Below are 27,336 nucleotides of genomic sequence, written 5' to 3' on the forward strand. Positions count from 1 at the left end.
AAGTACTTTTTTTCCACAGGGTCGGGGTGGGGGGGTGGGGGGGAATGTGTTGTTACCTGGAATGCATTGCCGGGAGAGGTGGTGGAGGCTGGCACATTCAAAAGTCTTTTACACATGGATGCAATAGAAATAGAGGATTATGAGGTAGGGAAGGGTTAGATGGTTATGAACCTTTCTGAATTTAGAGTTGGTTGAAAATTGTGAAGAGGATCTTAACATGTGCCACAGCAGGATTTAAGATTTTGTACGTTGTATAGAAAGCAGCTGTGATTGGCTGGTACACAGTATGGGCTTCAGAAGTGTGCCTGACTGTGTTGTCAAAGAAAAAAAATCAATAGCTCGCAGCGTCCATGTTTCGGCCCTGAGAATTTCTTCAAAGTATGTGCAGAGAGCAGGCAGGTGCCTGAATAAAAAGACTGTGGGGGGGGGGGGGGGGGAGGGGGAAGTGGGAGGAAGAGAAGAAAGGGCAAGAGGAGTAGCACGTCAATAGGCGACAGGTGATCATTGGACAAGGATAGGGCAGGAGAGTAAAGGTGAGAATTGATCGGGGTAGTGGGTGGAAGCAGAGGGAAAAGGAAAGAGAGAGAAAGGGAGGGCTAGAGGAAAGGAGACATAGGGATAGGGGAAGAGGAGAGACTAATGGAAACTGGAGTTTGAATTCTGAAGTAAGTTTCACCATGCCTGTCTTCTGTTTGGTTTTAGGAAGCCAGATGGACTTGGTGACAATTTCTCCGAGGAACATGTTTGTTTCATCGGATGGGTGGACGTTTTTAGCAGCAGGTAAGCAGCAGAGCAGAGGCTCCCAAATCAGAATAAATCTGAGCCAAAAAGTACATTTGCTTTCTTTTTACAGTCCAAATGCACAGAGATTTAACTTACATTTTAAGCAGCCATTAAGGCATTTGAATTGTCTCTTGTGCCCCCCAGCAATATATCAACTGTATCTTAAGATTTACACTGTCTGCTTTTTCATAAATGTTGGTGGAGTTAGCAAGAAAGTCTGCAGAAGCTGAGGTCATGTGGAACACAAGAACGTGCTGGAGAAAATGAGCAGGTCAGGCACTTGAATCCCACGATTTTTGTACATTCTCCGTGATGCAGCCTACTTGGTTCGGCTGTGAGTCGGAGGAGGAGCTTGGAGAGAGTTGGGCTGTGAATCAGAGGAGGAGGAGGAGCTTGCTGAAAGTGACAGGGTTAATTGGTCAAGGGACCAATAAAAGGAGTGAAAGGGGAGGGAGCGGCCAGCGAGGAGTGGCTCAGTGAGTGAGTGGAGCAGTGAAGGAGTGAAGGAATGAGACTTCCTGGCTTTGTTTTATCAGGCTTCGGCGAAAGCAGGCAAGGAGAAAAGGTAAGCGGAGTTATTTGCCTTCGTATTCAGAGTCATGCCAATAGGGTTAGTGCTCTGTACTGGGTGTCAGATGTGGGAACAGTGGGTGACCTCCACCCTCCCAAATGGCCACATCTGCACCAGGTGTACCGAGATGCAGTTACTAAGGGAGCGAATTAGGGATATGGAGTTGCAGATTGATGATCTGCGACTTGTAAGGGAGAGTGAGGAGTTGATCGACTCAACTTTCAAGGCGATTAAATACTCCAGAACCCGTGTCAGGTAAGTGGGAAACCGTCAGGGGGGGAAAGAAAAAAGCAAGAAAAATGGAGAGCACACCAGTGACTATCCCACTCAGCAACAGTTATGTTGTGTTGGATTCTGTTGAGGGAGATGACCGGACAGAAGATGGCCACGGGCACCAGGTCAATGGCAATGAGCCTGGCAGAGTGGTGCAAAAGAAAAGGAAAAGGAGAAATGCAGTAGTTATTGGGGACTCCATTGTCAGGGGTACAAACAGGAGGTTCTGTGAGCCAGATAAGTATACCCGCATGGTGTGCTGCCTCCCTGGGTTAAGGGTACGAGATATCACAAATCGGGTCCAAAATATTCTGAGAGGAGAGGGAGAGCAGCCTGATGTCTTGGTACATGTGGGTACAAACGACGTTGACAAGAAAAGGGAGGAGGTAATGAAAAGGGGTTACAGTGAGCTGGGATGAAAGCTGAAAGACAGGAACGCTAGTGTGGTGATCTCGGGATTACTACCTATTCCAAATGCAAGTGATGAAAAGAATGTAAGGATAAAGAAAATGAACGTGTGGCTGAGGTGCTGGTGTACAAGGCAAGGATTTGGCTTCTTGGATCATTGGGATCTCTTTTGGGGAAGGCATGATCTTTACAAGAGGGACGGGTTGCACCTAAATCCAAAAGGTGTCAACATTTTTGCAAGTATGTTTTATACAGCAGTGGGGCAAGGTTTAAACTAATTTGGCAGGGGTATGGGAACCAGAGTGATAGGGAAAAGGGTAGGGAAGATAAAGTAATGGCCAGGAAAAGTAAACTAGGAAAAGTAATGTTGGGAGGAGAAAGTAAAAAATCAGATGGTGCAGTGAGTTTTCGGGTCAATGATGGTGTTAAGAAAATTACAAAGAAAAATAGTGGGCAGAAAAATCAAAAGGTTACAGAAGTCACTAGATATTAAAAGGACAAAGAGCATTAGGGCACTTTATCTGAATGCCCGCAGTATTAGAAATAAGGTTAGTGAACTTGAGGCGCAAATCGGTACCCATGCCTATGATTGGGTAGCCATCACGGAAACATGACTACAAGGTGACCCTAAATGGGAATTAAACTTTCAAGGGTATCAGGTGGTGCAAAGAGATAGACAGGATGGTAAGGGAGGTGGAGTTGCACTCTTAATCAAAGATGAGCTCCAGGCAGTAGTAAGGAATGATACAAGATCTAAAGAGCATAATGTTGAGTCCATTTGGGTAGAGATAAAGAATAACAAAGGGAAAAAATTATTGGTGGGTGTTATCTCTTCTTTCTTTCTTTGGCTTGGCTTCGCGGACGAAGATTTATGGAGGGGGTAAATGTCCACGTCAGCTGCAGGCTCGATTGTGGCTGACAAGTCCGATGCGGGACAGGCAGACACGGTTGCAGCGGTTGCAGGGGAAAATTGGTTGGTTGGGGTTGGGTGTTTAGTGGCACAGGAAATAAATAGAGAGATAAGTGAGGCATGTAAAAAATGATACGGCAGTCGTCATGGGGGACTTTAACTTCCACATAGATTGGGGAAATCAAGTTGGTCGTGGGAGTCTGGAAGAGGACTTCATAGAATGCATCCGCGATAGCTTTCTTGAGCAGCATGTTAAGGAACCCACAAGAGAAAATGCTCTCCTGGATCTCGTGTTGTGCAATGAGATACGTCGAGTACATGATGTAATAGACAGAGACCATCTGGGAAATATTGAATTTCTCGTGGAAGGGGAAATAGTTAGATCTAAAACTAATATATTATGCTTAAACAGGGGTGACTACGATAGGATGAGGGAGGAATTGGGCAGAGTAGACTGGGAGCACAGGCTCATTGATGAAACAGTTGAGGAACAGTGGAAGATTTTCAAAGAAATACTTTGTAATGCTCAACAAAAATATATTCCAGTCAGGAAAAAGGGCAGGAAGGGAGGGAAAAATCAACCGTGGTTCACAAAGGAAATAAAGGAGAGCATAAAATTGAAGGCGCATGTGTACAAAGCTGCAAAGAGCAGTGGGAAACTGGAAGATTGGGAAAACTTTAAGAGACAACAAGGGGTTACAAAGTAGGTAATAAGAAATGGGAAAAAGGATTATGAAAGTAAATTGGCACAAAATATAAAAACAGAAAGCAAAAAATTTTATAAATATATAAAACGGAAGAGGGTGGCCAGAGTTAACATAGGACCCTTGGAGGATGAGAAAGGAAAACTGGTAGCAAAAAATGAGGAAATGGCTGAGGCATTGATCAAATATTTTGCGTCAGTCTTCACGGTGGAAGACACGTCCAGCATGCCCAAGTGTGGAGTTAAGGATGCGAATGTTGGGGAGGGCCTTGATAAAATAGTTGTTACAAAGGAAGTAGTGATGGAGAAACTAATGGGACTAAAGCCAGACAAATCACCTGGTCCTGATGATATGCATCCAAGGGTTCTGAAGGAAATGGCAGAAGTTAGAGTTGATGCATTGGTGGTCATAGACCAAAATTCCTTGGATTCTGGGCAGGTTCCGGCAGACTGGAAGACAGAAAATGTCACGCCACTTTTTAAGAAGGGATGTAGGCAGAAGACAGGAAATTATCGGCCAATTAGCTTAACGTCTGTAGTTGGAAAAATGCTTTTTTTCACCTAGTTCATAATATTTCTGTTTTGTCTTCATTATATTCTTCTCTACCTTATATGTTTGTAGTGTTTCATATTTTATTTTTTATCTGCCAATTCTCTTCTTTTAGTTGTATCTTCCTTCATTGCTAATTCTTTTTCTATCTTTACTATTTCCCTTTCCAACTGCTCTGTTTCCTGATTAAAGTCCTTCTTCATCTTGGTTACATAACTTATTATTTGCCCTCTAATGAACACTTTCATTGCATCCCATAATATAAACTTATCTTCCACTGATTCCGTATTTATTTCAAAATACATTTTTATTTGTTTTTCAATAAATTCTCTAAAATCCTGCCTTTTAAGTAGCATGGGGTTTAATCTCCATCTATACATTCTTGGAGGGATGTCCTCTAACTTTATTGTCAATATTAAGGGTGAATGGTCCGATAGTATTCTAGCTTTATATTCTGTTTTTCTTACTCTATCTTGCATACGAGCTGATAACAAAAATAGGTCTATTCTTGAGTATGTTTTATGTCTAGCCGAATAATATGAATATTCCTTTTCCTTTGGGTGTTGTTTCCTCCATATATCCAAAAGTTGCATTTCTTCCATCGATTTAATTATAAATTTGGTTACTTTGTTCTTTCTGTTAATTTTTTTCCCAGTTTTGTCCATATTTGAATCCAAATTCAGGTTGAAATCCCCTCCTATTAATATGTTCCCTTGCGTATCTGCTATCTTCAAAAAGATATCTTGCATAAACTTTTGATCTTCTTCGTTAGGTGAATATACATTGAGTAGATTCCAAAACTCCGAATATATCTGACATTTTATCATTACATATCTCCCTGCTGGATCTATTATTTCCTCTTCTATTTTAAATGGCACATTTTTACTAATTAATATAGCTACTCCTTCTTACTTTTGAATTATACGATGCTGCTGTTACGTGTCCTACCCAATCTCTCTTTAATTTCTTATGCTCCAATTCAGTTAAATGTGTTTCTTGCACAAATGCTATATCAATTTTTTCTTTTTTCAGTAAATTTAGCAGTTTCTTCCTTTTAATTTGGTTATGTATTCCATTAATATTTAAAGTCATATAGTTCAACGTAACCATTTTCTACTTTATTTATCTTCCCTTTCCATTTCTCCATCATTACCTTTCCTTCTTATCCATTTCTGTTTTCTAGTTTTGAATCCTTTATAAGACAACATTCCTAAAACATCAAACATTTTCCTTATTCTCCTATTTAAAACTCCTTTAGCCCCAATCCCCCCTTCCCCTCCTGAGTTGTCCTTTATCCCTTGTCGGACAACCACATCTCCCCTCTCCATTTGGATTTGCGAATTCACTCGCAAGCGTCAGCTGATTTTGCAGTGACCGTAACACCCCCCCACCCAGCCCCCCCCAGAAAAGATTTCACTTTTCATATGTGACAAAGGTCACTCTTTTAATTCCTTCCTTATTCCCTCTATTCCTTTTCCTTCCCTTATTAATTCTTGTCTATACTATCTATATTTTCCTCTGAATACGGATACATTCATGTATGCACATTATACATATACACACATATACCTCTTTACCCACATACATATAAATCGTGGTCATTTTTACTCTTATTACATGTCTTCATCTCTCTGTTTGTTTTGTAGTTGTTCTGCAAATTTCTTTGCTTCCTCTGGATCCGAGAATAGTTTTTTTCCATAATATCGTTTTCGATGTTTTGAAAGGAGTTCAAAACTTATGTCTTTTTAGTTCGCAGTCTTTTGTACTCTCGTTACATGTCTTCATCCCTCAGTCTATTTTGTAATTGTTCTGCAAATTTTCGTGCTTCCTCTGGATCCGAGAATAGTCTGTTTTGTTGTCCTGGAATAAATATTTTCAATACCGCTGGATGCTTTAGTATAAATTTATACCCTTTCTTCCATAAAATCGCCTTTGCTGTATTGAACTCCTTTCTCTTCTTCAGGAGTTCAAAACTTATATCTGGATAAATGAAGATTTTTTGCCCTTTGTACTCCAGTGGCTTGTTGTCCTCTCTTACTTTCTCCATTGTTTTCTCCAGTACCTTTTCTCTTGTAGTATATCTTAGGAATTTTACTAAAACAGATCTTGGCTTTTGTTGTGATTGTGGTTTAAAGGCCAATGCTCTATGTGCCCTTTCTATTTCCATTTCTTGCTGTAGTTCTGGACATCCTAGGATCCTGGGGATCCAATCTTTTATAAACTCCCTCATATTCTTGCCTTCTTCACCTTCCTTAAGGCCCACTATCTTTATGTTATTTCCTCTGTTATAATTTTCCATTATATCTATTTTCTGAGCTAACAGTTCTTGTGTCTCTATAACTTTTTTATTAGATTCCTCTAATTTCTTTTTCAAGTCCTCTACTTCCATTTCTACTGCTGCTTCTTGTTCTTGCACCTTGTCCATTCTTTTTCCCATTTCTGATAAGGTCATATCTATTTTATTCACTTTCTCTTCTGTGTTGTTTATTCTTCTTCTTAAATCACTAAATTCTTGCGCTTGCCATTCTTTAAATGACTCCATGTATTCTTTAATAAGAGAAAGTATATCCTTTATCTTGCCTTTCCCTCCTTCTTCCATTTCACTGTACTCTTCCTCTGGGTTGGCCATCTGTTGTTTCTTTGTTGCCCTTTTCTTCTCTTCTTTCTTGTTTTCGTTGTCTTTTATGTTCTCCTCTTGCTGCAGGTGTTCTGCAGCTGAAATTGCCGGCTGTGGAGATCGACTCCCCAGCTGGTCACCCCTCCCGTCAGTGTGTTTTTTTTCATGCGCGAGGAGTCGCACATGCGCGGTTGCGCACTTTTACTCGGCTCAGCGAGCCATTTTTGTAGTCCACTTTCTACCGACCTGAGGGAGCGGGTTTCTCTCTCCACCGCGGGCCTCTTCAAACAGGTAAGGCCTTCTCCTTCTTCCTCCGTTGTCTTCTCTTCCTCTCTTCTTACCGTTGGTTTCGACTTTTCTTTTGTCGTCGCCATCTTCTTTCCACCTTTATATTCACTTTACTTTGATTTTTATTTTTGTGCCTTTGTGTTTTGCTTTGTTTTTTCTGACTTTTCTGGAGAGGGCTGGAGTTCACCGTTCTACTCCATCACATGACTCCTCCAGTTGGAAAAATGCTTGAAGCCGTCATTAAAGATGAAATAATGAAACTTTTGGAACGTAAGGGTTCAATTAGACGCAGCATGGTTTTAGAAAGGGAAGATCTTGTTTGACAAACTTGTTAGGATTCTTTGAGGATATAATGGGTGTGGTGGATAGAGGGGAACAGGTTGATGTTGTATATTTGGATTTCCAGAAAGCGTTTGATAAGGTGCCGCACAAGAGACTTCTCAGTAAGTTACAGGAAAGTGGAGTCCGGGGAAGTCTATTGGCCTGGATTGAAAATTGGTTGTCTGACAGGAGGCAGAGAGTCGGGATAAATGGTACTTTTTCAAGTTGGCAGAAAGTGGTAAGTGGGGTGCTGCAGGGGTCAGTGTTTGGCCCACAACTGTTCATCATTTACATTGATGACTTGGAGGAGGGGACAAAATGTGGTGTAGCCAAGTTTGTGGATGACACCAAATTGAGTGGAAGAGCAAACTGTAATGAGGATATGGAGAGTCTGCAGAGGGGTAGAGTTAAGCTGGATGAGTGGGCAAAGTTCCGGCAGATGGAGTACAATGTTAGTAAGTGTGAGGTTATCCACTTTGGCAAGAAAAATAAAAGAGCTGAATATTATTGAAAGGGTGAAAAACGACAGCATGCTGTTGTGCAGAGGGACTTGGGAGGGCTTGTGCATGAATCGCAAAAAGTTAGGTTGCAGGTGCAGCAGGTTATTACGAAGGCAAATGGAATGTTGGCCTTCATCGCTAGAGGAATTGAATTCAGGAGTAGGGAGGTCATGTTGCAACTGTATAAGGTACTGGTGAGACCGCACCTGGAGTACTGTGTCCAGTTCTGGTCTCCATATTTGAGGAAGGATATACTGGCTTTGGAGACGGTCCAGAGGAGGTTTACTAGGTTGATCCCTGGGATGAAGGGGTTGACTTATGATGAAAGAATAAATCATCTAGGATTGTATTCGCTCGAGTTCAGAAGAATGAGAGGAGATCTTATAGAAACATATAGGATTATGAAGGGTATGGATAGGATAGATGTAGGAAGGTTTTTTGAGCTGGCCGGGGAAACTAAAACGAGAGGATACAGTCTCAAGATTCGGGGGAGTAGATTTAGGACAGAGATGAGGAAAAATAGTTTTTTCCAGAGAGTAGTGAATGTTTTGAATTCTCTAACCAGGGAAGTGGTTGAGGCTGCCTCATTAAACATATTTAAAATTCGGTTAGATAAATTTTTACATGATAGAGGAATTAGGGGATATGGGGAGAAGGCAGGTAGGTGGAGTTAGGTCATAAATTAGATCAGCCATGATCATATTGAATGGCGGAGCAGGCTCGATGGGCCATTTTTGGCCGACTCCTGTTCCTACTTCCTATGTTCCTATGTTCCCAGGAGCTCTGGTTTCCTCCCACCATTTGAAACATGCTATGGGTTCTAGGTTGATTGGGTGTAAATTGGGCCATATGGACTCGTGGGTCAAAATGACCTATTATCGTGCTGTATGTCTCAATTAAAAAAAAAATTAAAAGACTGTTGTAACTGTGGCCAGAAATGTTAAATGAGGAAAACTGAACTCCCGCTCTTGTTTACCCAGAGTAATGAAATGACAGACACAGTGGTTGCCCAAAACACCATGCTTTTTACTTCGATTCTCAAGACATAGACTATTTACACAAAATGGCGTAATCTATTTATAGTATTTACACAAGTTTGTGACTTCAAGTCACAAGGTAATCTCGTGAGTCCTTTAATTAATGGATAGCTCCCATTACAACACCCACTCCTGGTAACTGTGGGTCACTCTGATTAGGACTCACTAGCACCTCCCCCTTTGAGTTGATACTCATACGAGAGGAGACTTGGGCCCACTTGGAAGGGCTTTACTGGTTTGCGAACTCTTTGTGAATTTTGTACAGGTTCCTGTTGTGTAGCAGGTAAAATCTCATTTTCCTGTGATGGTTGTTCTTGGTTGGACACTGGTTTCTGCAGTTCAAAAGTTTCCAACAGAGCATCCAAATTGAGTTGCTCAGATGTCTCAACGAGATTACATTCGGTTGGTCACAACTGGTTGGCATGTCTAGTCCATCTGTCCAGTCCAATCTGCATAGGATAGAGAACCTCCCCGATCTTCCTCAAGATTCTCCCCAGCTGCCACTCACGCAACTTCACCCTGTAGTCTTGCACCAGCACGTTGTCCATCCTGAAACGTTCTTTCTTTTGATCCATGCCAGCGGTTAAACTGTCTTTCCATATACAAATCTCTGTGTCCAGGTTCTGACTTTTGTGGGAAAATAACGTTAAATGGTGCTCTAATTTTCCTACCGAAGATGTTTTCTGCAGGGGAAGTGCCACCAGGACTTTGTGGGTTTGGAATGATCCTGTAATTTAACAAGAATATCTGCAAGATCTCCTCTGTTGGACCCTCCCCCTTGGCTTTGTTTAGAGTCCGTTTGAATGTATCCACAAAGCGTTCTACCTGACAATTGGACTGTGGATGGTATGGAGGTGAGCGAATATGAGTGATGCCATATTGTTCGCAGAATAAATCAAATTTGGCTGCCGAGAATTACGTCCCATTGTCGGAAACTAATGTTGCAGGAGCACCAAAATGATTGCACGTGGACTTGCGTTCAATAATTGTAGCTGATGCAGTTGGTCGGGTTACCTTGATGATCCCCGGCCATTTGGAATATGCATCCACTATGATTAGATAGTACTCCACATTAATTGGTCCTGCATAGTCTACATGGAAACGATTCCATGGCCTGCTCGGTTGTGGTCAGGAACGTAAGTTCGACTTGACGGGGAATTTTGCAGCTGAGGCACATCTGATACTTGACCATGTTTGTTGTTAAATCTGATCATCCATCAGAGGCCAATAAACATAGCTTCGTGCAAGAGCTTTTCCGCAATTTGTTCCAGGATGTCCTCTGTGAAGCTGTTTTAGGATTGCTGATTGCAGAGTTTGTGGTATCACAATCCTTTCTACAAACAAAAGACAGCCATGAGAGATTGTTAATGATCCTTGTCTTTTAAAAAATGGTTGAATTTCCATTCTTGGACAAGTTTTTTACAATGGTAACGCATTATCTCTTGAAGAATGTCATCTTCATTCGTTGCTTGTCTGACTCTTTCTGCTGTAACAGGCAATGAGTTAACAACATTTTTAAATACTTGGTTGACTTCTGCCTCTACCGAGAGTTCCGCAACAAGAATAGGTATTTAATTTTGAAATTATACCCAAGGAGCATGGTTGCCCATCTTTGCAGTCGGTTTGCCGTGTAAATTGGGTGATCTGTCAGAAGAGTGAATTGCCGTCCATAGAGCATTTTATGGAATTTCTTCACCGCAAAAACAATTGCTAGAGCCTCCTTTTCAATTTATCCATAAATACACTCTGCAGCGGTTAGAGAGCGTGCTGCGTGTACTATGGCTTTTTGCTTCCCATCTGGGAATATGTGTGAAATAACTGCACCCACCCCAGACTGTGATGCATCTGAAGCTACAACAATCTCCAAGTTTGACGTAGTGCGTCAAAAGAAGGTTCGATTTTAACATTGTCTTAACTCGATTAAACGAATCTTGACATTTTGAAGTTCAATTCCATTTGCTACCCTGTGTAAGAAACTTGTTGAGTGGATCACGGAGTTTATGTATCTCCGGCGGGAATGAACTATAATGTCTCATAGACCCAAAAATGAACGTAGCGTCATCACATCTGTGGGTACAGGCACGCGCCTGATAGCATCAGTGTTTTGTGGATCTGGCCGCCATCCATCTTCGTCAATGATAAAACCCAGATATTTCACTGATTTCATGAAAAATACACATTTTTCTAGACGCGGGACAAAACGCAATCAAGACGATCAAACAATTCGCGAGCATGGGCTCCCATGACCAGGATATCACCTAGGTACCCTGCAACTCCCGGAACACCATCAGCATTGTGTCTCTGATCTGTTGAAAGATAGCTGGAGCAGTCTTCACTCCGAATGGTAAACGTGTGTATGTGAACAGTCCTCGATGCGTGTTGATGGTCAGCAATTCCCTGGATTCGGCATCAACCTCCACCTGTAGATATGCTTCTGCTAAGTTGATCTTCACAAAGCATTTTCCCCCATTTAGTTTTGCGAAAAGGTCATCAGGCAATGGCAGTGGGTATTGATGCTCGTCCAACACTGCATTCAAACCAGTTGGAAAATCAGCACACAGACGTATGGATCCATTAGACTTCTCCCCCACCACGATAGGAGCAACCCATGATGAGTAGTCGACCGGTTCAATCACTCCTTCATGTTGCAGCCGTTCCAATTCATGCTCCACTTCTTGCAGGGCTGCGTATGGGACAGGTCGTTTTGTCTTGAAAGTTGGTTTCATATTTGGCAAAAGACAGAATTTTGCCTTTGTTTTAGTGAACCGTCCGAGGCCTTCGGAAAATACCCGTGCATGGCGTTGCTTCAACTCTATCAGCAATTCTTGTGCTGTATTTGCCGCTGTTGGGCTATGTGCCACTTCCAACTTTTGACGAATATCATTAAGTGGGCGGTCAAGTAGGTTCAACCCTTCGATCCAGTCGAGGCCCATGAGATCGAGGTTAGGACATTTTACCAAATAACATAATCCATTCCCTTCTGCGCCGTTTAAGCTGATGGAACCATCAACTGAACCTAACAACTCCAGGACTTCCCCAGAAGCGTTCCGTGCCGTGTTTTCGGTTGGAGTTAGATTTTCGGTTAGATTTTGTTTTGTGGATCTGAGGGTCTTGGGTGTATCATGAGAGCAGTTCCTTTGGTAGATCAGCATTCTCACGGCCTGTGGGAAGAAGCTATTTCTCAGCCTGGTGGTGCTGGCACTGATCTGAAAGATGCGGTGTGCAGGGTGGAAGGGGTCCTCAATGATTTGGCGCAACATCTCGATAGAGCTCCTGTAGAAGGTTGACAATGGCTGGTAGCCTTGCTCGCTTCAGTCTTCTCAGGAAGTGCAGTTGCTGTTGCGCCTCCCTGACAAGTGAGGACATGTGTGTCTACGATAGGTCACACCTCATTTGCTCACCCTGCACACTCTGCTTCTGTTTCCTCATTGGTTCCTTAACCTGCAAACAACTTTGAAATTCTCCGCTTCATGTGCTCTGTTTTCTCTTGTGGCCGTACAATCTAACCAAAACAGAGTTTCGTGAACTTGAGAATGAAATGAAGATGAAAATCAGGAGCCGGAGTCGGCCTTGCAGATCATCGAGCCTGCTCCACCATTCAATAAGATCATGGATGATTTGATCGTGGACTCAGCTCTACTTACCCGGCTGGGTAAGAAGACTGGGTTCGAATCCTGCAGTGTCTGTAAGGAGTTTCTGTGTACTCCCCTTGTTTGTGCTTTTCCTCCCATTTTCCTCCCACCCTTTAAAATGTATGGGGGTTGTAGGTTAATTGGGTATAATTGAGTGGAACAGTGTGGTGGGCCAGAAGGACCTGTCACAGCGCAGTATGTCTATAAAAAAAACCTGAATTCAGATCACTGGTGCTGAAGTATTGATTTCCACTTTATTTTTGCAGTTTCCTGCTAAGTCTCTCATTTTGTCATTTTATTCCACTTAATCCTTTTACAATATCTCCTCATGTATCTCCACATCACATTTATCTGTTAAGAACATGAGTAATTGGAGGAGGAGTAAGGTGCGGGGCCCTTTGAACTTTGTCTGTCATTTAATGAGATCATGGCTAATCTTCTACCAGAACACTGACCCACACTCGTTTGATTAGTTTACATTCCTTGAACACGTTTCAATGTGAAAGCATCTTTTAAGTGTAAGTTAAGACCGAAAGGATGGTGACACTGGCAGAAGGCCACAAGCCCTGCCTCATGTTTGAGCAAGCATTTCTCGAGCAGATGTGAGACTCCCGTCGGTTGATATGGATTTCAGCAAACCCGTCCAAGGTCGTGGCGTGAGTGGATGTTATCTACCATTCGAACCAGGAAGCCATAGACTCGGTCAACCGTGGCCATCACTGAAGACAACACCCAAATCAAGTCCACCATGTAAGCAGGTCCCACCCTGCCAGAAAACAGAGAGGTCCCATCCCAGATGGTGTTTCTACCACCAACGTTGAAGGGCATATGCACGTAGGTGCTGCCGGTCATGTTCGTTCCTGGGAAATGACAGGGCCAACTGCCATTAGTGGCTGCAGTGACTGGCTGACCGAATAGCCTTCTCCATGTCTGGGACAGCACCTCAGGCCACAGGTTTCTTGTGGACATGGGGGTGGAGATAAGTGTCATACCCCCAATGGCACTCAAGACGCACACGCGACCCCACAGCCCTTCCTACGTGCTGCCGATTACACCGCCATTAGAACCTTCAGAAAAAGGCGAATTCCTGTACATTTCGATGACACCACATTCCAGTGGTCATTCATGCTTGCTTCAGTGGACAAGCCTCTGCTAGGCATGGATTTCCTCTGGGCATACTCCCTTCTTGTCGACCTCCAGGGCAGATGACTAGTCTATGCTGAGACTTTCCACACGGTGCCCCTAGGCAAGTCCAACCAGCCTTCCACCCATCTTGCTTCCATGGAAACCCAACTCGGTCAATACAGCCACATCCTCACAGAATTTCCCTCCATTCTGCTCCCCCAGTTCACAGCAGCCATGCCTAAACATGGCATCCAACACCATATTGCCACCACTGGCCCATATTGCATTCACAGGCCCACTGCCCGGCCCTGGACAAACTCAACCTCACCAAGGAAGAGTTCAGGTGCATCTGACGTTCCAATAGCTTGTGGACCTCACCCTCCACTTGGTGCCCAAGTCTATTGGCAGCTGGAGACCCTGTGGCGATTACAGATGTCTCAACAATGTAGCGACACTGGACCACTATTCCCCATATCCAGGATTTCACATTGAACGTCCATGGCACAAATGTTGACCTAATCTGGGGATACTACCAGATCCCCGTGCACCAAAATGACATTCAGAAGATGGCTATCTGACCCCGTTCAGCCTGTTCAATTTCTTATGCATGTTGTTTGGTTTAAAAAATGCAACACAGACATCCAGAGCCTCATGGATGTGGACAGCAGAGATTCGCCTTTTCTTTTCATCTACCTTGATGACATCCTGGGAGCCAGTAACTCACATGCAGAGCATGTGATGCATCTCCGCCAGCTTTTTGGTCACCTCGCACAGTTCGGCCTCACCATTAACCTGGAGAAGTGCCAGTTCGGCCTCACAGAAATAGACTTTCTGGGCCACAAAATTACCATAGCCGACGCCACCCCTTTACCAGACAAAGCAGATGCCATACAACGCTTCGCCAGACCGACAAAACTGAAGGGCCTGCAGGAGTTCGTAGGCATGGTAAATTTCCACAACAGATTCATCCCTGCGGCAGCCTAAATTATGTGCCCTCTCTTCACGTTAATGTCGGGCTCGTTGAAGGAGCTCGAATGGACTGATGAGACTCACAATGCTTTTGATCAGACCAAAGAGGCCCTGGCCCACACATCAATGTTAGTACACCCACGGATAGATGTACCGATGACCCTCACAATCGACGCATCCAACACAGCAGTGGGCACTGTCCTGGAACAATTCGTTGATGACTCATGGAGACCTCTCACATTTTTCAGTTTACATCTGCGGCTGCCCGAACTGAAGTACAGCGCATTTGACCAGGAACTACCTGCCCTCTACCTGGCTGTCTTCCATTTCCGCTACCTCCTCGAAGGGCATCCATTCACTGTCTACATCGATCACAAGCCGCTTACCTTTGCCTTCTCAGAGTCCTCCGACCTGTGGTCTGCCCGACAACACTTAATGTATGTCTCTGAATTCACCATTGCTATCCGACATCTTTCAGGAAACCACAATGTGGTCGCAGACACACTTTCCAGGCCAGCAGTCAATGCTATGTCGCAGGGCATCGACTACCATGATCTGGCTCGGGCACAACAGGATGACCCTGAGGCACTCAGCTTCAGAACTGCTATCACGGGGCTGCTGCTCCAAGACCTTCCACTTGAGGCTGATAACACCACGCTCCTCTGCAACATTTCCATTGGCCTACCCCAAACTCTCATTCCTGCCCATTGGAGAAGAACAGTCTTCGACGTGATCCACGCTTTGTTGCACCCCTCTATCTGCACAACAGTGTGATCGGTGTCTGCAAAATTTGTTTGGCACGTCCTTTGTAAACAGGTCACGGAGTGGGTGCAAACCTGCAAACACTGCCATACAGCTGCACCAACTCCAGCAGTTTGACAACCCGACCCGTAAGTTCCAGCACATCCACCTTGACATAGTTGGACCCCTGCCAGTCTCGCAAGGGTTGTGCTACCTGCTCACGATGGTGGACAGATTCACCCGCTGGCCAGAGGCCATTCCCATTGCTGACACCTCCATGCGCCAGAGCTTTCCTCACCACTTGGGTCTCCCACTTTGGGGTTCCCAACTGATGTCACAACTGACTGGGAGGCGCAATTCACCTCCTCCAGTCTCCTGAGCACCCAGCTGCATCGTACCTCAGCTTACCACCCCGAAGCCAATTGGCTAGTTGAACGCTTCCTCCGCCATCTCAAATCGGCACTGATGACACACCTTGAGAAGCCCAGCTGGGTGGACGAACGCCCTGGGTTCTCCTGGGGATTCGCACAGCACCCAAGGACGACCTTGGGGTCTCCTCTGCCGAATTATTCTATGGAGAGACCATCGCAGTACCGGGCTGATTCCTCCCTCCAGCAACCAGGCAAGACGCAGACACCACCATCGTCCTCGAAAGACAGCGTGACGAACTGGGCTACATTGCACCACCTCTGCCATTGCAACATGGTCAGCCACCCTGCAACTATCCCCCGGACTTGTCCTTCTGTGAGTATGTGTTCGTGCGCAGAGGCGTGCACAGGACTCCTCTTCAGCAAACTTATGAGGTTCTATACAGGGTGCTACACAGGAACGCTTTGATGTTCACCCTTGACATTGGTGGCAAGGAAGAGTTACTCACACTGGATCAGTTAAAACCAGCTCATCTGGACTTGTCCCAGCCAGTACAGGTTCTCCCAGCAGTGTGCAGAGTTTGGCCACCAAAACAGCACACCTCTCCATCGACAAATCCCGAGACCATCGGTGCTGGTTTTGTGGGGGGGGGGGGCTGTGGCTTGTGTGGTGACACACGTTTGCAATGGCGAACCAGCCCTGCTTGGCATGTGTGGTCGGCGGGGCATCTACGGCAAGGATGGCGTGGCGGGACCGCCTCTTCTGGTGCAGACTGGAAGGTTGTGTAGTCGCTTGCCTCATTGGGACGCAAGCGTCGGGACGTTAAGGGCAGGACCAAGGACGGGCTTAAGGGCTGCAGCGTGGAATTCGAAATAAACCAGTTGTGATACTTGAGCTCAGTCCCAAATTGCTACAGTAGTTGCTTTTGAGAGGATGCAGAGGAAATTTAACAGGATGCTGCCTGGAAAGGAGAAACAAGGCTGACAGAGCTGGGACTCTTCAGAGTATTGAAGGTGATTTAATAGAGGTATATAAAATAAAGAGGGGGCTTAGATAGGGAGGACTACCAGCTTCCTGGAGTGGCAATAGCAAATACCAGAGGACATCAGTTTAAGGCAAGTGGAGTAGTGTTTAGGGAAGGTGACAGAGGTATTTTTTTACTCAGATTAGTGGTACCTGGAATGTATTGTTGGAGATGGTGGTGGAGCCAGATACACTAGGGGCATTGAAACCAAACTCCCAGACAGGCAGAATCAGAATCAAAATTTATTGTCATGAACAAGTCATGAAGTTGGGTATTTTCAAACATTCATAATATAACCATCTTGTGACATTATTCTAAAAAAAATAAAAATAATGGTGCATGAAAAGTAAGACGGAGCCTTTGGTTCATTGATTATTCAGGAATCTGATGGCAGTGAGGAAGTAGCTGTCTTTGTGCTGCTGGGTGCTTTAGGCCCCAGTACCTTTTTCCCGATGGTAGCAGAGTGAAGGTGGTGGGGTCTTTGAGGACAGAGGCTGCTTTTTTTAGGACACGACCTCATGTAGATGTCCTTGATGGAGTGAAATCTGGTGCCTGTGATGTCGCAGGCCGAGTTAATAACCCTCTGGTGTTTATTCTTGTCCTGAGAGTTGGTGCCTCCTTCCAGGCAGTGATGCAACCAGCCAGAATGCTCTCCATTTTACACCTGTAGAAGTTTACGAGAGTCTTCGGTGACATACTGAACCTCTTCAAGCACCTCACAAAGAGTAGCCGCTGGGGAGCCTTCTGTGTGATTGCATCAACGTGGAGGCTCCAGGACAGATCCTCGGAGATGTTGACACCCAGGAATTTGAAGTTCTTGACCCAGTCCTCATCAAGGGCTCAGTAATGGAGGACTGGGTCGTGTTCCCCTGACTTCCTCCTGAAGTCCGCAGTCATCTCCTTGGTTTTGCTGACATTGAGCACAAGGTTGTTGTTGTTACCCCATTCAACGAGCTTTGCTCATGGATGCAATGAAAATAGAGGGTTATTAGTGTGAGGTAGGAAAAAGCTGATTGTTGTTGGGTAGTTTATATAGGTTGACGCAGCATTGTAAACAGAAGGGTCTGTATTGTGCTGGAATGTCCTATGTTATTAACGCAGGTGTCAGGCATTTATGAATGTTCTGGGGCTGCATGGTCAAAGAGTATCACGTTGAAATCCTATGCTGGACATGATGTATGTAACAGGAGATATCTGGTAAAGGTCCTGCTGTAAAAGGAAAAGGTTACAAGGCACATCACCCCATTGAGAAGGAGAATAGGTGATCTTGCAGGATGGTGACCATGGCAATGGACCAGTGAGCAGCTCAGTGGCTGAAGGACCCCAAAAGGCTGTGGGTCACTTGAGGTCAAAAGACCCACATGGGCTGCGGGCTGGTGTAGAACTGGCTCATGGGAGCCAGGTATTTCAGAGGGTACTTGAGGGCAAGAAGGGCTCCCGAAGGGGCCTCAGGCGCTGCGGGGTTCCTGACCATGTCGGAGATTTGGATTTGGAAGTTAGGTTGCTGATGGATCGAACAGAAGTCTGCGTGGCTGCAGAGGCTGCGGGAGTGATGGAGGCAAATCCACGGACTCTCGGTGTCTCTGAAGGGACTCTCTTTTGCTTCTCTTCCTCCTATTGTTAGGGGTGCCGGGCAATGCTCATGGTGACTCTTTGTTTGCCTGATCACAAAGGTTCAAGTATATTATGTATGTACCACAATCTCCATCAGTACCGGAGCACCACAGGGCTGCGTTCTTAGGCCCCCTGCTCCACTCGCTATACACCTACGAGTGTATTGATACCACAACAACACCATCTACAAATTTGCTGATGTAGTGGGTTGTATAAAGGAAGGGGATGAATCAGCATACAGGAGGGAGATTGAAAACTTGGCTGAATGGTGCACTCACAACAACCTTGCATTCAATGCCACCAAAACCAGAGGTGTTCCATCTTCATCGGGTGATCAGAGGTGGAGAGGGTGAGCAAATTTAAGTTCTCAGGAGTCACTGTCTCAGAGAATCTTCCCTGAACTCAACACACCAATGGCATCGTGAAGAAAGCACATCAGCGCCTCTACTTCCTCAGGTATTTGATGAGATTTAGTATGAAAAATTTCAACAGACGTGTGGTGGAAAGTGTGCTGACCAACTGCATCATGGTCTGCTGTGGGAACATCAATATCCCTGACTGTAAAGCCCTCCAAAAGGTAGTGGACACAATCCAGGACATCACAGGCGAAACCCTCCTCACCATCGAGATCATCCTACAGGGAATACTGCCATCGGAGAGCAGCAGCAATGATCAAGGATCCACACCACCCAGCACACGCTCTATTCTCGCCCCACCAGGTTCAGGAACAGCTGCTCCCCCTCCACCATCAGACTCCTCAACAACAATTAAGGACTCGTACTTTTGCACTTTATAGATTTTTCCTCTCTGTATTGCACAGTCAATTTGTTTACATTTCCTTGTTTGCTTACATGTGTACATTGTGTACAGTTATTTTGCACTACTAATAAGTGGTAATTCTGCGTCACCCGCAGGAAAAAGAACCTCAGGGTTCAATGTGATGTTGTGTATGTAATCTGACAATAAATCTGAATGCTACATTTTTAATGGGAAGGAAAAAACCCTTGTATCCGGCACCTAAGGTAGATGCCGGATAATTGTACTGCTGGTTGCTTGAATTCTAGATAACAGGGATTTCATTGTATTATGACATTACAATAAAAGGAATCTTGAACCTTAAAAGTTGACCACACTTTCTTAGATAATTAGTGATGATGTTACACATGTCAACTCAGCACCTGTTTGATGGTAGCGTAGAAGATTGAGAGGGGACTTGATAGAGGTGTTTAAGATTTTAAAAGGGACAGACAGAGTAAATGTGGATAGGCTTTTTCAATTAAGAAAGGGGGAGATTCAAACTAGAGGACATGGTTTAAGATTGAAGGAGGAAAATTATAAGGGGAACATGAGGGGAAATTTCTTTACGCAGAGGGTGGTGGGGATGTGGAATGAGCTTCTGGCAGACGTGGTCGAGGCAGGATTATTGGTTACATTTAAGGAAAGACTGGATCGTTACTTGGATAGGAGGGGACTAGAGGGGTATGGACCGGGAGCTGGTCAGTGGGACTAGGAGGGTGGGGATTTGCTACGGCATGGACTAGTAGGGCCGAACTGGCCTGTTCTGTGTTGTAAGTGGTTATATGGTAACATTTGAATGGATTAACTTGTTTTCCATTGGCAAAGTCAGTTTAAGGGCCAGGAGCATTCCTTCTTATAAAAGGCCCTTATAAAAGGGCCTATTGATCTGCAGACATTTCTGCAGATGTGGAAATAGAAATGCAAGCTAAATTGCTGGATCTGCATGGAAGTTCAGACAGCAGCTGTGGAGGGAGTTTCAGGTCATCAATATCAAGGTACCAATGGGTGGCACGGTTCACATAGCAGTCAGTACACTGCTTTTTACAGCAGCTTGTTCGAATCCAGCACTGTCTGTAAAGAGTTTATAGGTGTCTGGGTGGGTTTCCTCTGGGTGCTCTGGTTTCCTCCTACCCTCTGAAACATACCGTGGCTGTAGGCCAATCGGATGTAATTGGGTGGCACAGGCTCAAGGGCCGAAAGGGCCTGTTACCATGCTGTACGTCTAAATTTAAAATGTATAGTCATCAACTTGATAGGCTATGTGGAATCGACATGTCACCGAAGATGTAATGCTGCAACTCTCTCTCAGTTCTGTATTCGCACATTGGCCTTGTTTATAATCCCAAGAAAAGTTTATTTGCCACAAGATTCCGAGCACAGTGAGAAGGGGTTTTCTGCGAGCAGTTTAACAGGTCATCTCTAATATTCATACAACCATGTAAAGAGTTCAAGATTATAATGAAAAGAAAGATTATTTAAGAGCAAACAAGGGCAAGCATGAGAGCATTGTTGTGGGATTTATTCAGAAGCCTGATGGTGTGTGAATGGCATAGTAGCTGCATCATTTGGGGTCCCCCCCATGTGATTTACTGGAATCGTTTCTAAAGAGGGATCACAAAATTGTTGAGAACCCCTCCCACCCTGCAAGCAGCATCTTCCAGCTACTCCCATCGGGGAAGAAATATAGTAGTTTCAGAGCCAGACCCCCAGGCTGAGAAACAGCTTCTTCCCACAGGCTGAACGACTGATATGTACAAACTCTCCGTGACTCAACTATTTATTTAACAATAATTTTTTTTATGTTAATATTAGTATGTACTGTGCATATATATCATTTGTGTTCGTCTTTTCAGTGTGCTGTCGTGAGGACCGGAGAATGCTGTTTCGACAGGATGTACTTGTACAATCAGATGATTAATAAACTTGAATTTATTATCCTTTGGTGCCACTTTAACCAATTCTGATGAGCATCTGATACAAATTGAATACCATTTGGTTTCAAGGCCTTTAAGTAGTTGTGGTTAGTATTGACTGAAGTGTTCAATCAATGAGCAGTGAATTAACACCATCATTTACCAGGAAGATTAAAAAGAGAAACTGTGGGTAAGAACAGGAAAGAGCAATAAGGCTCCAGTTACTTCTGGTCACTGCACTGTTTCACCACAAAGAGACAAAGCCACAGGAAGTCGGCAGTGAGCCAAAGGCTGAGAGTTAGTCGACCGAGTGTCTGCAGCTGCCACCTGCGGTCGCTGCTCATGGCACATTGACCGCAGTCGGTTTGTGGAGCATGACATCTTATAGTCAATGCTTCCAACGCTAACCACCATGTGGCATAATGCTAGGACCAGATGGTGTCACTCAATGATTGCAAGCCGTATTTTAAAATCGCATGCAAGTAAAAAATGAGGATTGAAGGAGAACTGTAAAAGCAGTGGTTCTCAACCTTTTCTCCCCCCACTCATGTACCACCTTAAATAATCTCTTATTAACCACAGAGCACCTATGGCTAGGATGACCCTTGTGGTGTGGATTCACTGCTCAAGTGACCTCTCCATCTGGAACCTGGTTGGAAGTCGCATCACCTGCCATTCAAGGTTGGACTCTGCCCACCCATTAGTGCACACCTGACCATTGGCCCCTTTAATCACCTAGTGATCACCCGGACTTGACCCTTCAGCTTATTGTACTATAAAGATCACCACATGCAGTAGCTTTTCCTCTTTTGCTCTCCAGCAGTGAGACAAACCCTGCTGTGGACAATGCTGGGGGAGTTGTTGGTTAGGTGTTCACTACATAGTGAAGGGCGTACAAGGGCTGTTGCATTCTGTGGTAGATGTAGATAGCACCTGAGCTGTGCCCATGATAGACAAGGAATGGTGGGTAACGTATTGTAGTCCTTGTTTGTGCTAAGTCTGTATAAACAGTTGCTAGTATCAGTACTGTTATGTCCGATGTGACTGAGTTGTATTGTACTTGTCAGAGTGCAAGCAGTAACTGGTTTTGGTAATATTAAGTCTGATTTGACTGGTTGCACTATGTTGTGTGATTGAGAGTACCTATGTACGTTTTAATTCAGATCGTTTCTGCATTCAGCCAGACCCGCTATTCTTTGAACCTCTCCCTTCCCACACAACAACCATCAACGCTAAGGGCACCCCAAGGCTACATGCTTAGACCTCTGCTCCCCGTACACCCACCTGTGCGCAGCCAAGTTTGGCTCCAACTCAATTGAAAAATTCACAGATGACACCACTGTTGTTGGCAGAATAACCCAACCAAGAACCTGGTTGGGTGGTGCCAGAACAACAATCTTTTTCTCAGCCTCACTAAGACCAAGGAGCTGATTGTTGATTTGGAGGATGCTGATGGATCGCACAATTGTATTAATAGGACAGAGGTGGAGAGGGTTAGTACCTTCGAGTTCCTGGGAGTCCATCTTTCAGATGACCTTTCCTGGAGCCAGCACATTCACATTGAGGCTACCGTGAAGAAGACACAGCTTTGATTTTCTTAAGGTCTGAGGAGATTTGGAATCTCATCAGATACTCTATCAAACCTACACAGGTGCAGTGTGGAAAGTACACTGATTGGTTCCAACACAGCTTGGTTGGGCAATTCAAGTGCTCAGGAACGCAGAAGGCTCTAGAAGGTAGTGAACACAGCCAGTGCCTCATTGGGCTCAAGTCAAGTTTATTGTCATCTGATTGCACAAGTACATCCCAATGAACCAGCGTTCTCTGGTCCTCAGTGCAAAACCTGCAGACACACAACTAGACATAACACGCATGCAGACAAACAATACATATGCAGGACAAATATTCATATATGTAAATAAATCAATTAATAAATATTGTTTCATGCATATAAGAGTTTCGGAGGGTCAGTGTGAGCAGTTCCTTTGGTCGTTCAGCACTCTCACTGTCCGTGGGAAGAAGCTGTTCCTCAGCCTGGTGGTGGCTCCGATCCTCCTGGATCTCTCTCCCATGGGAGCCGCTGAAAGATGCTGAGTGCAAGATGGAAGGGGTCCTCAATGATTTCACAAGCCTTCTTTAGACAACAATCCCGGTAGATCACATTGATTGTCAATTGAGGAGGGAGACCTTTGTAACCCTCACCACTGCTCTTATGGTACTGGAGATGGACCTACAATCCTTTTCTCTGCAGCAGCCATCCCACACTGTGATGCAAATGGCCAAGATGCTCTTGATGGAGCTCCTATAGAAGGTTGACATGATGGTGGCTGGTAGCCTTGCCCTCTTCAGTCTTCTCAGGAAGTGCTGTTGCGTCTTCCTGACAAGGCTCCAACCTCCCATCCACTGCAGACATCTGAAGTGAAGTGCTGCCTCAAGAAGACAGCCAGCATCATAAAGGACCCCACCACCCTGGTCACAACCTTTCATCGCTGCTACCTTTGGGCAGAAGGTACAGAAACAAAACAACACTCTAGGTCCAAGAACAGTTTCTTTCTAACAACAATCAGATTCTTCCACCTCCCCTTGTTGCACTAATCAGAGACTACTCCGGCACCACAAAAGGACTCCCTGCACCATTGCGTCATTTCTTTGCTTGAGGATTACTATGAATCTATTTTATTCATTTATTGTCTCATTAATTTAATTCAATTAGTTTACTGCAGGGTTTCCCAAACTTTTTCTTTCCACTCACCTACCACCTTAAGTAATCCCGAAGCCATAGGCGCTCTGTGATTAGTCAGGGATTGCTTAAGGTGGTAGGTGAGTGGAAAGAAAAAAATTGGGAAACCCTGGTTTACTGTAATAGTTTTTCTTTCTAAGTACTTGTTCGGCTGCAGCAAGTAAGAATTCTGGACATACTGTATGTACATTGTACAATGTTTATGACAAGTAATACTATCATTATCAATAGAGGGTTTCAAATCATGTGCAAGTAGCAGTTTTTGTTCAGTTTGGCTTCTACTTCCTCAGGAGTTTGCGGGGGTTTGGTACAACACCAGAAACCCTGGCAAATTTCTACAGAGGTGTGGTGGAAAGTGTGGTGACCGGCTGCATCACAATCTGGTATGGGGACACCAATACCCCTGAGGGTACAGCCCAGGACATCACAGGCAAAACCCTCCCCACTGTTGAGTACATCTACAGGGAACACTGCCATTGGAGGGCATTAGAAATCATCAAGGATCCACGTCACCCAGCACACACTGTTCTCGCCGCTGCCATCAGGAAAGAGGTATCGGTGCCACAAGACTCACACCATCAGGTTCAGGAATAGCTGCTCCCCCTCCATCAGACTCCTCAACAACAAACTCAATCAGAGACTCATTTAGGGACTCTTACTTGTCCACTTTATTCATTTTTAAAATTTTCTCTGTATTGCACAGTTTGTTTACATTTGTTTTCTGTTGCCAGTTCTTTATTCATTTACATGTTTACACTGTGTAGTTTTCTTTCTTTTGCACTGCCAATTAGTGGTAATTCTGCGTCATCCACAGGAAAAGGAATCTCAGGGTTGTATGTCATGTCATGTAAATCTGAAATCTGAAGTAAAATACTGTTCTGCGAATCTACCTTGCAACACTGGAATTTTAAATTATTTTTAATAACCTTGGATGAGAAGGAGATGTTGACTGATTCTGTGAGTTTAAAAGCATTGCGAAGTGATGAGCAAATTTGACGTCTCCCCTTTCACATCGCTCCCACTCAGTGCAAGGAAACAGGAACTGTGTTTCCTATGAGAGATTGCTGGATCAGTTTTACTTCCCTTGGAGTTTTTCCAAAATTAAAATTGACAAACATTTTCTGATTTTCTTTTTAAATCCACAATGTAATCCAGACTATGACCTGGTGTGTAAGTTTGAACTTTTATCAGTACTGTCTGAATGAATTGAAATACAAGCTGCCTTGTCTCGTGGCTTTCTTTGATTGAAATATTTTCTGATGGTCCTTCTTGTTCAACAAAGTTTGAAAGATTGAAGCCAATCTCTCTGTTCTCTGTCCTGAGGCTCCTTAGGATGAAAATGACCTGGGCCTAAGGCTTTTCTTTGACGACCCATTGTTATCTGGAGGTTGGCTTTCCTGCTCAACGGGAAAGCATAGGCCCGTGTCCCAGAATGAAACTAACTCTCAAAGAAGTCTAGATATTTATTTTAGAACTCTGATACCCTTTTGGGATGGGCATTTCACTTCAAATTTACATTTATTGCCATGTTTGCTGAGGAACAGTGTTTTGTGTCCTATCCAGAATGCCTACCTAGACAAAAGTACTTGGATAGACAAGAGTGATGAAGTCAAAACACGAAGCAGGAGAAACTCAGCAGGTCAAAGATATTGCAAAGATTTTAAAAATGCATAACCGACATTTTGGGCTTGAGCCCTTCCTTCATCGAGGTCTGGAAAAATGTTGTCAGGCATTCAAATAAAAAGTTAAAGAGTGCGGGGGGGAAGGGTGCGGGAGAGAAGCACAGTCCCAAAGGCAGGAGAAGGGAGGAAGGACACTGTGGTGTAGTGTGTATAAGTGGCAGGCCCATCCACTGATGACTCAATCCTCTGTAACCCCTCCCCCCTGTGACCTGGCCATAAAGGGCGACCTCCCTACCCCCTTCCATTCATTTGAGTGCATGGAGTTGAGCCAGCTGAAATCTAATGTGTATTAAAGTCCATCATTCCTCACTCAGTCTTTGGAGCATATGAGACACAGCAGGAATTGGAAGAGGAGGGAGAGCAAAGGAAAAGAAGATGGGAGAAGGGGAGGGAAAGGGAGAATAGGTTAGCAGAAACCTGAAAAGTTGATGTTAATGCTATCCGGCTGGAGAGTGCCCAGATGGAAAATCAGGTGTTATTCCTCCAATTTACGAGTGGTCTTGATGGGATAGTATTTGTGGCCATGGGAGTGGGATAGAGTGAAGGTGCTCAGTGAAGCAATCTCCCAGTCTGCGCCCAGTCTCATATAACACAATGATGAAGGATAGTCAATATGGCTTTGTGCATGGTAGGCCATATCTAACCAATCTTACGGAGTTTTTCGAAGAGGTTCTCAGGAAAATTAATGAAGGAAAGACAATGGATGTTGTCTAAGTGGGTTTTAATAACAACTTTGACAAGGATCCACATGGGAGGATGGTCAATAAATTTCAATCGCTTGATATTCAGGTTGAAGTAGTTAATTGGATTAGTCTCTGGCTTTGTGGCAGAAACCAGAAAGTGTTGGTAGATGATTGCCTCTCTGTCTGGAGACCTGTGGCTCGTGGTGCACCTCAGGGATCATTGTCATTTATATCAACAATCTACATGATAATATAGTAAATTGGATCAGCAAATATGCAGATGACACTAAGATTGGGAGTGAAGTGGAGAGTGAGCGTGAGGAAGGCTTTCAAAGCTTACAGAGGCATCTGGACCAGCTGCAAAAATGGGCTACAAAATGGCAGATGGTATTTAATGTAGACAAGTGTGAGACGTTGCATTTTGGGAGGACAAACCAAGATAGGACATACCTAGTGAATGGCAGGGCACTCGGAGTGTGGTAGAGCAGAGGGAGTTTGGAATACAGATATATAATTCCTTGAAAGTGGCATCACAGATCGATAGGGTTGTAAAGAGAGCTTTTGGAATATTGGCCTTCATAACTCAAAGATTGAGTGCAAAAGTTGGGATGTTATGATGAAGTTGTGCAAGATATTGGTGAGGCCAAATTAGGAGTATTGTGTGCAATTTTGGTTTCTTAATTACAGGAAAGTTATCAATAAGATTGAAGCAGTGCAGCTAAAAGTTACAAGGGTGTTCCCAAGACTTGAAGAACAGAATTAAAGGGTTAAACAGGGTAGGGCTTTATTCTCTGGAGCGTAGAAGATTTTTTTAAAATTTAAATTTAATTTTTAAATTTTTAACATTTAGATGTACAGCAAGATAACAGGCCCTTTCGGCCCACGAGCTTGTGCCACCCAATCACACCCTCCTGCATCTTTGTACTCTCCAATTCCTGCCATTTCCATACTCGATCAGACATGATTTTTATTGTTCCATTACATTCAATTGCCAAAGTTCTAAGCTGTGAAACTCTTTCCATAAACTTGTCTGTCTGTCTGTCTGTCTCTCTCTCTCTCTTTTCTTCCTTAAATCCTCCCTTCGG

General features: G+C 44.3%; 1 protein-coding gene across 5 annotated transcripts in view; it reads left to right on the plus strand.

The window, feature by feature from the left end:
• The window catches only part of poln (polymerase (DNA directed) nu), a 512,442-nt gene that overhangs the window by 296,284 nt on the left and 188,822 nt on the right, over nt 1-27,336 (plus strand). For all 5 annotated transcript variants that reach the window (XM_069942252.1, XM_069942280.1, XM_069942271.1 and 2 more), the window contains one exon: nt 703-780. In XM_069942252.1, the coding sequence (XP_069798353.1) occupies nt 703-780 (78 nt within the window). The remainder of the gene's footprint in view (nt 1-702; nt 781-27,336) is intronic.

This window comes from Narcine bancroftii, chromosome 1 (assembly GCF_036971445.1).
Source record: "Narcine bancroftii isolate sNarBan1 chromosome 1, sNarBan1.hap1, whole genome shotgun sequence".
NCBI lineage: Eukaryota > Metazoa > Chordata > Chondrichthyes > Torpediniformes > Narcinidae > Narcine > Narcine bancroftii.